The sequence below is a fragment of the Temnothorax nylanderi genome, unplaced genomic scaffold (genome assembly GCF_030848795.1).
Source record: "Temnothorax nylanderi isolate EJ_2023f unplaced genomic scaffold, tnyl_v1.0 TNYL_tig0760_pilon, whole genome shotgun sequence".
NCBI lineage: Eukaryota > Metazoa > Arthropoda > Insecta > Hymenoptera > Formicidae > Temnothorax > Temnothorax nylanderi.
Window position 1 is genome coordinate 56,331 of NW_027249822.1, and position 13,743 is coordinate 70,073.

The following is a 13,743-nucleotide window of genomic DNA, read 5'->3' on the forward strand; positions in this document are numbered from 1 at the left end:
TAGAAATCGGTTATAAAACGTTTCGGAAAAACGCTTATAAAACATTTCTGAAACGTGTATGTGCTATCTGGGTAAGTTTTTTTTCGTAAGTTTTACGTATTTTTCATGTTTTTGTTGTTATATATATAATTTTTTTCATTATTCTATAATTTTGTGTGTATATTTGGCTTTGTAATTCTGTAAGCAACTTTTTTCAATTGTGTGTGTGTGCATTATTTTACCGTATTTTTTGGAGATTATCGTAAAAAATGTTATATGGTTTACAATGAACCATTTTGTTTTTTACTACAGTTATCTGTGTTATAAGTCTTATTAAACTGACTAGTTGCTACAATAAATAATAATGTAAGTGAAAAAAAGTGTGATTAAAAATAATAATTTTGATTGTAAGTTTTAAATAATAAAAACATAACATATATAATGTATATGTTGATTAAATATAGAGTTTTTCTTGATAACATATATAATTAAGTTAGCTTTAATTTAAAGTCATACTATCCTATATAACCTTATTTATCATGTCTTATAATTATCTCTTCCCTAAATAAACATTATAAACATATAGTAAGACTAAAATAACACTAACAATTCACTGTATAAAACATGTGGTTTATTGTTAAGAAAGGCTAGGTTCATTGTGTACGCACCCCTGTACACAATAAATTATTTGACATTGTTTTAAAAAAATCGAAATTGTGGCTAAACTTAAAAAATGACTTATAAGTCATCTTATACAGTATATATGTAGCCAACTAAATTCGTGAACTGTATGCAAAAACACAGATCTCCAACTCAATAATTGAAAGAGATATTAAGCGTCTGAAATTTACATGGTTCATTGTTGGACTACCCTATATAGTTAGGACCTCTATTAAGCTGGACCCCCCACCAGCGCAAATCAAGTTCGCACTAGGTCAGAAATTTAGTGCTATTTAGGTGCTAATTAAGTGCCCTAGTCCGAATTTTGGTGCTCGAATCGTTTAGCAGAAAATCGCGTAAAAAATGGAGGGGGGGGGGTCCAGCTTGCCATTAAGCTGGTCGACCCCCCCATATCAGAAAATGGTCCTATATAGAAAACAAGTACACTATAATTTAGTGCTAATTAAATGCTCTAAGATAATGATAAAATATTGACAGATTATAACATTTATTTAAATATACCACTATATATTGAGCACAGTACCGTCGTGGTCGACACAAACACTTAAAAAATTTGCTGCATTAATATATTCGTTATTAAAATGATTGAAAACATATATTATCAAAATATTCCCAAATTTCAGTTTATTGCTAACAGTAAAACAATTATGATAATTAACTTAGACCAGCCGTTGGCGCTAAGCACTAAGTTCCGTCACCTGATCGTCTACGAATTAGTTGCTGATTATAGTATTAAAATAATTCTCAGACATTGTACTTTAAAAGGATATCACGATTCAAATTTAGTGCTACCTGCATAGCGTTGAAATTAATTAATTAATCAATGGAGCGCGCGCACAGCGCTCTGTAATTCGTTACAGAATCATCAAAGAATTAGGTGCTCGCGTGATTATGGTGCCGAAATAATCCTGAAACATTGTACTTTAACAAAATATCACGATTCGAAGCGCGCCGCGCTCCATGGATAAATTAATTAATTTCAACCCTATGCAGCTAGCACTAAATTCAAATCGTGGTATTTTCTTAAAGTACAATGTCTCACGATTATTTTGGGATCATAATCACGCGAGCACCTAATTCTTTGACGATTCTGTAACGAATTATAGAGCGCTGCGCGCGCGCTCCATGAGTTAATTAATTAATTTCAACGCTATGCAGCTAGCATTAAATTCGAATCGTGATATCTTCTTAAAGTACATTGTCTCACGATTATTCTGGGACCATAATCACGCGAGCACCTAATTCTTTGACGATTCTGTAACGAACTTTAGAGCGCGGCGCGCGCGCTTCGCGGATAAACTAATTAATTTTAACTCATGGAGCGCGCGCGCAGCGCTCTAAAGTTCGTTACAGAATCGTCAAAAAATTAGGTGCTTGCGTTATTATGGTCCCAAAATAATCCTGAGGCATTGTACTTTAAGAAAATATCACGATTCGAATTTAGTGCTAGCTGCATAGCGTTGAAATTAATTAATTAACTCATGGAGCGCGCGCACAGCGCTCTGTAATTCGTTACAGAATCGTCAAAGAATTAGGTGCTCGCGTGATTATGGTCCCAAAATAATCGTGAGACATTGTACTTTAAGAAAATATCACGATTCGAATTTAGTGCTAGCTGTATAATGTTGAAATTAATTAATTTATCCATGGAGCGCGGCGCGCTTCGAATCATGATATTTTCTTAAAGTATAATACAATGTCTCAGGATTATTTCGGGTTACTGCAGGATTACTGCAGGTGAGAGCTCATTGTCAGATATAATAAGAGGAATAAGTAACAAGGAATTTAACATTGTAATCGCATCTTTTTTCAAGACACAGCTTCTCTCTTTTTCCAAAACACAGAATTCTAGCTCTTTATATGTTCTCCTTTTCTTTTCATGTTGGAGAGAAAAAGAGAAAAGATGAATAATGCAAGAAGTTCAGCTGAAAAAAACAGGCTTTCTAACTTTTGTTCCTTAATTCTTTTATTGTGTCTGACCCTTTATACTGCAGTGATACAACTCTGCATACATTTTTCTATTAGGCCACTATTTCCAACCTTTGTTAACTTCTAACCGACCGTTAACTTTTCAGAATAGCCAATAGAAGTTGGCTATTTTGAAAGTTAACGAACAATTAAATCTAATTCAATATAAATATAAAAATATATATCTCTGACCGGAAATGTGAATGACATGCATTTTTTCTGGAATTTACTAGGGGTGCGTACCGTTTGACGCATTTATGCGTGAAACGGAACGCACCCCTAGTAAATTCCAGAAAAAATGCATGTCATTCACATTTCCGGTCAGAGATATATATTTTTATATTTATATTAAATTAGATTTAATTGTTCGTTAACTTTCAAAATAGCCAACTTCTAGATCACGTGCGAATCTTTACGAAAGATCGTATCGTGTGCTGTTACCTTAGAATTATTTTAAGTAAAATATGTCTTATAATTATTTTATTGGTAGATTAAAATCTTGAAATTACCCAAAATCCGATTAACGTCTACTGTTTCAATTTTCTAATTGTTTATATTACACAATGCGAAAATATAGTGCGATTTATAACGAATGCTGCTAGGCATATTTAAATCTAAATGATAAAATTCCACATGCCCATTCAATATATGACACTTTCTTGTAGTGTAGCTTAATTAAAAAATAAATATATACGATAATAATCATGCAGCTTGACAGTGAGCAAAAAAAAAGTACGAATATGTGTGCAATGCTGGGCCCAAGGTCGTAGGCAATATTAAGGGCGCCGATGCGGGCGTTTACCTCAGCAATTCGTGGGCTGGTTCCGCGCTCTTCCAGGACGACGATCAAATCGAATGTAGTTGCGGCTTCAGCGCCGTGGTGAATCGTCGACTCGCGCACCGAGCGGGTCTGTTCTACGAAGATGAGATGGAGATTACGGGCGTCGCCGAAGCACAGGAAGAAGAAGCACACAAAAGCACCACAGACTATGCAGCTTGATAGCTAGCAAAAGAGTGCGCTCGTGGGAAATTCGCAATTAAGGTAAAGGGTCTAGGTAGGAAAAAGTGGAATGGGAAAGTCTTATAGTGGGAGAGTAGCTCATCATCAAATAGGGTCTGTTTTCTATTGCTGAACTGGCTGCACTAGTTCAGAGTTTATCTTTTTCCTTTTAATGATATAAAGTAAAAAAGATAAACTCTGAATTAGAGCAGCCTGTTCAGCAATGGAAAACAGACTCATAAATATTTTTAACCAAAAATCACGTTCTTTCCTTAAAAATATATATGTCGGAAAAAATTAATTCTGGGATACCCTATTTATAGCAGATGTAGGAATTAAACAATAACGCTACGCGTAATGGTTCGCGCAATTTCTAATGCGCACTTTCTTTAATTTATTGATAAAGAACAGGAAAGAAATCCTATATATGACTCTTCCTTTGTACTGAACAGTTATACAGAACAAGTTTTTGATCTCGTTTAGTAAGATGAGAAAACAATATATTTGCATTATAACGCTTCGTGATTGCTTTACTCAGGATTAAGTACTACGCGCGCTAATCGATAACATAATCACTTTTAATATTTCTTGTTTACGGGAAACGTCTAGTTAAAATTCGGTATAAGACAAGATTCGGTCTCTTACGTATTTTTGACACAAGTTAAAAGTAATTTGCTAATACTATGCATATAAAATATTGTGGAAATAATATTACATTCTCCTGGTATATATAGCTGCAACTTTGTCAGAATTAATTAAACAATATTGGGTACTGAACACTTATATTTGAACTTCATTTTACGACAATTTGTACCATTGTAACGTTTAATTTGGTTAACTGAACAGCAACTTCTCCTCTATCATGGTATCATGAGTTTAGAACTTAAATATGAATGGACTATGCAGAATAGTCCAGCAGTTAATTGAGAAATGCGTTAATGAGCCATCGTAGAACTCGAGAGAATTGGAACAATCATCTTCGGAGCAATCGATTGCTTAGAAAGAATTACATTACATCATCAATATGTCCTTACGCTAGACATGCATTTTGCTGCCTTTCAACAATCTCATACATGTAACAGCGACAGTTTGTAAGCGCTTTTGCCGTTTATCATCCCAGTAATTCTTACATTATCATTTGATTTTCACCAAAATAAATCACAAGCAATTATCATTGTTAATATAATATTGGTCGCCCTTAGCCAATTCTGCTAATTCTTATAATTACAACGAATGTTACATTATGAGATTATTGATCAATGATCCCTATCACCATTTTGTACGAAAAGGTTACTCCTCTGTAGAGATTTACAAACGTATGTAACAGATGATGTTGGTTAAATGGCGCCTTCTTGTAGCAACGCGAAGAAAACGATTTCGAGAAAGCCGTGTTTAAATAATTTATAATCTCAAGTATTCATATTGCTTTTTCTCGAGCGTGCATCTTGGCATTTGTCACAAATCGTCAGTAACATAATAAATGCATCAAATACATTGGATGTACGAATTATTCACAAAGTTTAATAGAAAATGTGATGTAACTTGATATTTCTTTACAAGAGAATGTAAACTGTACTTATCACGGTTCTCAATATCTCAATATTCTCTGGTTGAAATTCAGTCTTATAAACAAAAGGAGTTATCTACATACTTAAAGCAGAGTATCTTTACAGAGAAAGAGAGAGAGAAATCATTATGTCTTATATTACATTCTTGAATTATTGGGTACAGAAACGACCCTTTGCAATTAAATTAAAACTCTACTGAAAACTTAAGCTTTTATTTCGATTATTTACCGAAGATTGGAAGATGTAAATGTCTTTTTAAAACACATATGTTTCTGGCGAATGTTAGGGAAGAGATTTTGCCTTTCTTTTTTTTCATATAATAAAATGTTTGAAACTTTGTGTGTATACAATAGTTGCAATGCATTTTTTAAATAATACTTTAGACATTTAAATCTAAAACAGCTGGAATTTATTATTGCAAAATACAATAAAATATAATACATGAACAAAGAATCTTATAAAATAATGTGATGTAATAAAAATGTAAAACATTTTTTAAATAATACTTTAGACATTTAAATCTAAAACAGCTGGAATTTATTATTGCAAAATACAATAAAATATAAATACATGAACAAAGAATCTTATAAAATAATGTGATGTAATAAAAATGTAAAACAACGGCAGTAAATCGATAGAATATTTGCATTTTTTTCCATAACGTGATCTGTGCGCTGAATTGAGCGAAGAGCTATCTCGAAATTAATAATAAATTAAATAAATTAAATATAGAAGATCGATGCAAGATGATCTCGTGGAATTTCAGAGAAAGGCAAAGTCTTTTTACAAAAATGCATACATTACTTATATAATGCTCATCGATCGGCGGTAGCGTTTTCTAGTACTAGTTATAACAGGAACCGATACAGGAGCCGGAGGTGTTACAGGCGTAACTGGCGTTATCGGTGTAAGAGGAGTTAAAGGAGTTTCAGCCATTTGGGCTGAAGAGGGGGGCCTGAGCTACCAAATGTAATTTTCGGTTTGTGGAGCTCGCATTACTCCCACGCCTCCGCCAAGCCTCCTGTAATTCATACAACCACATAGTTTCCATTGATTCTGTTCCGGATCGTATACTTCAATTGTTTTCAGATACGCAGTTCCGTCGAATCCGCCTACCGCATACAATTGACCGTTTACTACCGCTAGACCCACCTGAAATACACGATGACGATTGTTAAAATCTGATTTATCATTTTATAATTGCGGTTAAATTTTGAAATAATTCAAATATTGATGTTGTCTATTACACGGACAAATCATCTAACTGCTCTTTCATATATTTTCATGTTTTAAGATATCTATAATCCTTATAAACAAAAAAAAACTTACTCCACTTCTCCTAGATGTCATCGCTACTATAGGACTCCAGGAATTCGTATGCGGATTATAACGTTCCGCGCTGGAAAGCTCCATACAATCGTCTCGTCCTCCCACAGCATAAATTACATTATTAAATACAGCACAGCCTAGATGTTTACGTCTCGTAGACATCGGGGACACTTGGGACCATTTGTTCTGTCTTGGATCGTATCTTTCGACCGTATTAAGAGGTGACTGTCCATCAGACCCGCCGATGGCATATAAATAACCTCCGAGCACGGCAACCGCCACTCCCAACCTTCTGGTAGTCATTGGCGACACTTTAGACCATTTGTTTTCTTTAGGATCGTATCTGCGAAGTTAAATATATCGTTACAAAGTGCTAATACACTATTTTACATATTTGTATATGTATTTGAACATTTGTCAGAAAATAATTAACATAGATACTTACCTTTCCACGTGATTAAGGCATTGCACTCCATCCTGGCCGCCAACTGCGTACAGAAATCCATCCAATACAGCAACACCCACGCTGGTCCTGCAGGAAGTTGTAGGAGCGACGTCGCAAGACCACTGATTCGTTTGTGGGTCGTATCGCTCGATGCTATTTAAGTAGCTTTGTCCGTCATGCCCGCCGACCGCGTATAACAAGTCATTTAACACCGCTACGCCCACTCCGCATCTCCGTTTGCTCATCGGTGCGACCATTTTCCAATCGGCAGTATTAGGATCAAATCTCTCAACGCTGGCAATAGCGTCACCTGAACACCATCCACCAACAGCGAACAACACCTCCCCCCGTCTTGTAGGTTTCCTGGGTCTCGTCCTAGGTCCCTGCATCAATGGTCTTTCTTGCGGCAAAAGTAGGTAATTCTTCGCTTCATCCACGAGATCTCTGCAAGCATCATCAGAACGAACCAATAGATCCGATCCGACGGTGCCGACTAAAAATTTTGGGCTGAGTAGTGGCAGTCGCACGTGCTGTAAGACTTGTGCCAGATGTTGCCTTCTCTCCGTGACATTGTATTTCACCCAATTCATCACGGCGCTAAAAACCTGCTCCTCCGTACGTACGTTTAATTCATCCGATGAAATAATGTCTACCAACTGTCCGACAGGTAGCAACAAAAATTCTTCGCTCTCCATTACCTACAAAGTATATAATAAAAGCAATAATATCTCTAAATCGGAAAGTAACAACTAACGCCATATTTCTTGAACGTGTCATACCTCTTGGAAATTATGTTGAGTAAATTTATCGGCAATACGCAGAAGTTCGCGGCACGAGTGGGTATCCGCGAACGCCCGAATACCCAAGCAATTTGATGGATCTAATTGGCGTTTGAGAAATTCGCAACATATATCTTGAATTTCTGCTAATTGAAGAAGGCACGCTGCTGGAAGGAGAGTTTGAACATTAGCTTCTTCGACGATAATGTGAGAAGTTGTAACAGAAGTCTATGAGTAACTCCATAGCCATTTTCGTCTATGTCGCGTATCGTTACTTCAGTCTGTCTAGATTCCGCCAGCTCCCCAGTAAACATGGCCCTGAAGAATAGAGAAAGAGAGACATAGAATTTGTCATAAGATTACGCAATTCGCTGCATACGTTTAAATACAAAGAAAAAAAATATCAAACGCGCGTTTGCGCCATTATATTATTATTACCTGAAGTATGGGCTACATGCTGAAAGGATGACGCGATGGGCGAATATCTTTCTGGAGCCGACATTGAGAACAACGTCGCACAGCTCCCGATGACGACGTAGAACATTAAGCTCGGTTAGCGTCGCGCGAGGATGCTTCTCAGAGGTATGACTGAGGCGTGCTGGGGAGGGAGCGCGTTCCACGACTATTTCACCCATCCTCTGCGAGGATGGGGCGCCCGCAGCCACTCTCCCCGAGGCACCCCTAGTCCCCCCGGCTAGCTGGAGGCGCAGCGGGGGTGACGCCCAGCCCCACACGGAATCTATCTGCAACACCATTCACCAACCACCGCAGGTCTCAAATGTGCCTGCAGCAGGTCCCCTAATGTTGTGGTTCCCTAGAGCGACAAGATGTAACTTAATGTCATGTGTAAATACATATTCCTAAGTAAATAAGATATTTGTTAATTATTGCTTGTGTAGATTAAAGTAATTTGAAGTAAGATACTGATAAAAATTAGGAAAGAGGGTTAAAAAAAAATACATACATAAAACATATTCTAACTTCTACGAGAGGTACCAAGGCTTTATATAACCATGTGAATCATTCAGAGCAGTGATAAGTGCGATCCTTCTTTGAAATAGCGTGTGTGTAGACGGTGTCTCATCTGACATCGCTTTATGTTTCTTTCTAGCAAATATATCTCCAGGCATACCAGATTACATTTTTGTGATTTGAAAGCCTTCACACATTGTAGTTAAAGCTTCTGAAAGCTCGCATGCACTCCACATTCAAAATCCAAACAAACATAAAGAGAAATGTGTGTATAGACGGCAGCTTCCCACTGAAATTTCCAGGGAATGGACAATGCAAAGTGCGAGAGACCGAGACGAATGTTTACGTCGCGGCCACGATCGAAAACAGGCTGCGAATGTAACGTCTCGCGATATCTCTGGAGCACCCTCGCACCTCATCATAAAAGAGGTTCGTGAGGGACGCAGGTGCAAGAAGCATGTCGCTCGCGAGGAATGTGTGTGCAGCGGAGATCAGATTACCGCAGGTGTGTACGCACTTTCGTTCGCTTTCCTCGGACCGCCAGGCGATATCAATGAGAGAGGGAGGGAGAGAGAGAGAGAGAGAAAGAGAGAGAAATAGAGCTGTCAAAGCTCTGTGTGCTCGCGGTCTTCGGTTTCGGTGCTCGCCGACGTTTTTGTGTCAGCGTGGCTGCCCGTCGCGTAACATCGGACGATTCGGACGTCGCCGACGGCGCCGTTGGCGTTTGCGATCGTAGTCAAAAACACACTGCCGCACTGCGAACTATCACGAGGATGCTCTCATTTTGACGTTTTCCCGTGACGATGCATCACGGTGCGCGTCCTCTCGTACCCCCAACCGCTGTCGTGAACTCGCCTCGACTCGACCCAACTTCCATAAGATAGAGGGTGGAGAAGGAGGCACACTCTCGCACTCGATATCGCAATTATGCCGAGTCTCGATATTTCGATAATCGAATACTTCGATAGAATGTGAATCGATCCAGACAGCACAAAATATTTATGATAAATATATTTATAAATATTTTAATAATTTATTTTCCAAAAATATGTAGTAAATATTTCATAAAGATTTTGGAATAATACAAACATTATTACTAACAATATGTAAAATATATTTTAGAAATATATTGAAAAATATTCTTGTATATAAATTGAAATGTTTTTTGATATTCTTTAGCAATATAATATAATATTTATTATAAACATTTCAATCCATGTTAGATATATCTCTGTGACAAATATTGAAATATTATTTTTGGAATATTCCATTTGACTTGCATAGTATCACACGTGATACAAGATCAAAGTTTCATATTCAAATATCTCGTCATTATTATAGTAGAACGTGATGAATACGAAACAAATTGATTTCGGGACGACTGGCATCGCAATTTATTAATTAGTAAGTAAAACCTATATCAACCCTGTGTATTTATTCCTTATAATACATTTAACATTTAACCATCGCGTAGATTCGGCATTCGCACATTGACGATCTATTAGAACGCATATTTCGCAAGACTTATTCGGCCGAAGATGTTTTTGCGGTGAATATTCAATAAAGTGATTATACGATATATAGGTATTGCAAATATTGCAGATATCAACTTTCAAAAATTACAATATCAACTTGTATATTTACTAATATCTAATATCAGGATCATAAAGCAAAAAATGACTGCTATATGAAGCAAGCGTTATAGCATTTATTGTTGAAATGAGAAAACGCGAAAGTAAAAAACGGGACGCGTAGTGACGCCGCGCGCGCGGCGAGGGCGCTTTTTTGACGCGTGAAGTTGCCCGCGCGGAAACGAAGCCGCCGCCATATTGATTACGTTCTCCTTCCATTTCCAGAAGGCGGCCGACACGGAACGGATCGGCTCCCGAACGAGTGGCGTCGCGGCTCATTTTAATCGGTAAGTATAACACATATTAACCTTGTATGCATTATATTCACTGCGGTATCTATCGCGCAGTATAGATTTATAGCTCGGGTGTGATATTTCCTGAAAATACGTAATACGTATTCCGCGGTACTTGTTCGGCCGAAAGCGCGCATCGCGTCGCGCGAAGCAATCGCGAAATTGACGATCGAATTTTCGAGTGTCGCGAATATCGCGGATATTTGCCAAAAATATTAATACGCTATTCGCTAGAAAATATGTAAAATAACAATCGCAATAATAGGCGAGCTTGTAATATTTGATTTTCAAGTTTGGAAAATTCCTGATCGCGAAGTTGAGAGTGGGATGTGTAGCGACGCCGCGCGCCGCGGCGCCTATCGGCGTGAGAAGTTGACCGCGCGCGAGAAACGAAGCGCCACCGCCATATTAATTACGTTCTCCTTTTCCAGAACGCGACGAATACGAGACGGATCGGTTCTGGAACGAGTGGCATGACTTATTTAATTGGTAAGTATGTAACATGCATTAACTTTGCATTTCACATTTATTGCAATATCTATCGCGAAGTATAGATTCGGCGCTCGGATATTAATATCCCAGCGAGAAATGACCCATCGAATCGACGTCGATTCGATGGGTCATTTCTCGCTGGGATATATGATAATCCGTTCGAATGCGTATTTCGAAAGCCTTGTTCGACCTATTGTAAGATCTATCGCGCGAATCAATCTAGTGACGCCGCGTCGCTTTTAGCACCCGAAAAACCTTTTACGTCATCTTACATTTCGTTGCACTTTTATTTGAAATATCGTTGATATATATCGAGAATGTGCCATAATTTCTTCTACATTTATTTCTCCGCTGTCGCAATATAATTAAGTACGCGTCGCGTGTGATTAATATATGTCGAGAGTATCATACAAAGTATATGGCAAAGCCGCGCGATGATTGTATTGTAGTGATTACTTTAATCGCGTTCAATTGCAATAAATATTTTATTTGTTTCAGGAAACAGATGTGAGTGCCGAAGAAATAACAGTGCGGAAAGAAGGGATAAGAGCCGGAGCCGAGAGGAAGCGAGGACCAGATGTAACAATTAAATAGCGAGGTGAGCATTTCATAATCTATAATCTTCTATTAATTGTTATAACTGATAGAAATAAATATTTATTTGCGCAGTATTGTTTTCAGATCACTGTGTAATATAATAATGTATTGCATGTTTAATACATTGTTTATAAATAAAATATCTTGGATCATATTTTGAGATTTTGTAATATTTAATAAATTATTTATGGACATAATTAATATTAATAAATATGTATAAATTATTAATTGTTAATATATATAAAATATTTTTAAATAATTAAAATTTATAATAGTTTAAATTATATCTAAAAAAACATAGTTGATATCTAAAAAAACATTTTTATTAAGACCTTATTCTTTTATTAAATATTTATTTAAATTACGAATAAAGTAATACTTGAGTATAAAGTTGTTCTTCCATATATTTATTTTAGACATTATTTTTATTTGAATTTTTTTGTATGTCACAGATCAGTCATCTTGTATATGTATAACTCGTCTATTGTGTAATGCAAATAAAAAAGAGGGTCTGGATGATAGAACTCGAGAGGAGGTCTATGATGAGAACTATCGATGTGCCGGCGGAGTAACCTTGCGGTAAGCATTATTGTTTACTTGTGTAACATTAGTTGTTTTATTATAATAATTTAAAGATAATAATTAGAGAAAAAAATAATCTGAAACTAAATTATTCCTATACAGATCCTTTTGAAAAAAATATATCTGATAACTATATTATGATTTTGAAAAATTTATAATTATTTTGATGATTAATTTAATTAAAAAGCCGTAACAAAATTCTATGCATGTAACAATTATCTTTTGAATTATTGATTATTTTTGAGCGCCGTTTTAATTGAATCTTATATTTGTATTACAGAATTATCGTAGCTATGGCTGACAACTCCACTGTCGATCGGTGAGTGACAAACAACGAAACAACATTATTAATAAGGTAATGAATCTACGAAAATTGTATAAGATTATATTTACATATAATTATAATTGTACTAAAATAAATACAGAACTACATGGATCCGTTATCTTAAAATAAATGGGCTATAAATGTTTATGACAGATATTTTATCTCGGACTTGTTTTGTATTACTTATTAATTTGGTGTGCTAAAATGTGCTTGAGGCTGCACTCGCACAGGTACACAGAAAGAATAAATAGAGAGTAATGATTATATTTAACTATTTATAAAAATAGAATTAAAATGAGGATCAAATACGTTTAAAAGTTATTAAACTATACTTGTTTCAAATACATTAAAAATAATATATCGAATTTGTTGACTTAAAAGAATGTAGAAGTAAAATTTTTCTTTCCTAGACAATAAAACTCAGACAACAGAAATCAGAAAAAGATACTTATATCTAGAGTTGTATCTTACAATTCATAAAAATAAATAGTTAAAGAGCTTATTTTTCTAAAGATCTTTTTCGGAAAACGTATAATTATTGAAATAAAAATATCTACTTGAATAATAAATAAGAAGTTTGATGCGCGTAAGAATTATTTAATATCAAATCATTTATTTATATGCTTCAGAAGAAAACGATGCGGGAAGTGTCGCATCGAGGGAGCTGACAACCCGAGAGGACAGTCTGAGAGGAAGAGGAGGCCTGGGAGAGGCGTCAGGTGCCAGCGGAACAACTTTGTGGTAAATATTATTTTTTATTTTGTATAAAAGTATTTTTTTGTTTATCCTTTTTGTTTCACCATAATTTAGAAATAATAGTTAGAAAAAGAGGAGTAATTTAATAGTTTATAAAAATTGATTCTTGTAAAGATTATTTTCAAAAAATGTATAATTATTTAAATAAATATCTAATTAAATAATGAATAAAAAGTTTGTTGCCATAGAAATTATGTTTTAAAATATTGGGTTTTTTTAAACACCGTTTTAATATGAATTTTATATTTGTATGTTACAGAATCAACGTAGCTACGTGGCAGATATAATTCCGCGGTTGCGCATCGGGGTCGGTGAGTGATAATTAACATATTTATTGAAATAACAG

At 35.8% G+C, this 13,743-nt stretch overlaps 1 protein-coding gene and 1 long non-coding RNA gene across 2 annotated transcripts; one reads left to right on the plus strand and one right to left on the minus strand.

Annotated features, from left to right (window-relative positions):
- Positions 1 to 5,710: 5,710 nt before the first annotated feature.
- LOC139785230 (kelch-like protein diablo) lies at positions 5,711 to 8,559 on the minus strand. Its single transcript, XM_071724401.1, is given in 7 exon segments — positions 5,711 to 6,348; positions 6,526 to 6,868; positions 6,971 to 7,668; positions 7,750 to 7,965; positions 7,967 to 7,996; positions 7,998 to 8,067; positions 8,188 to 8,559. Coding segments are annotated over 7 exon segments (1,866 nt in total). The 5' UTR covers positions 8,505 to 8,559; the 3' UTR covers positions 5,711 to 6,156.
- Positions 8,560 to 11,075: 2,516 nt separating this feature from the next.
- On the plus strand, positions 11,076 to 13,354 carry LOC139785231 (uncharacterized). Its single transcript, XR_011721862.1, has 5 exons — positions 11,076 to 11,134; positions 11,636 to 11,735; positions 12,187 to 12,313; positions 12,597 to 12,671; positions 13,271 to 13,354. It is a non-coding gene; the product is annotated as an uncharacterized lncRNA (long non-coding RNA).
- Positions 13,355 to 13,743: the final 389 nt, after the last annotated feature.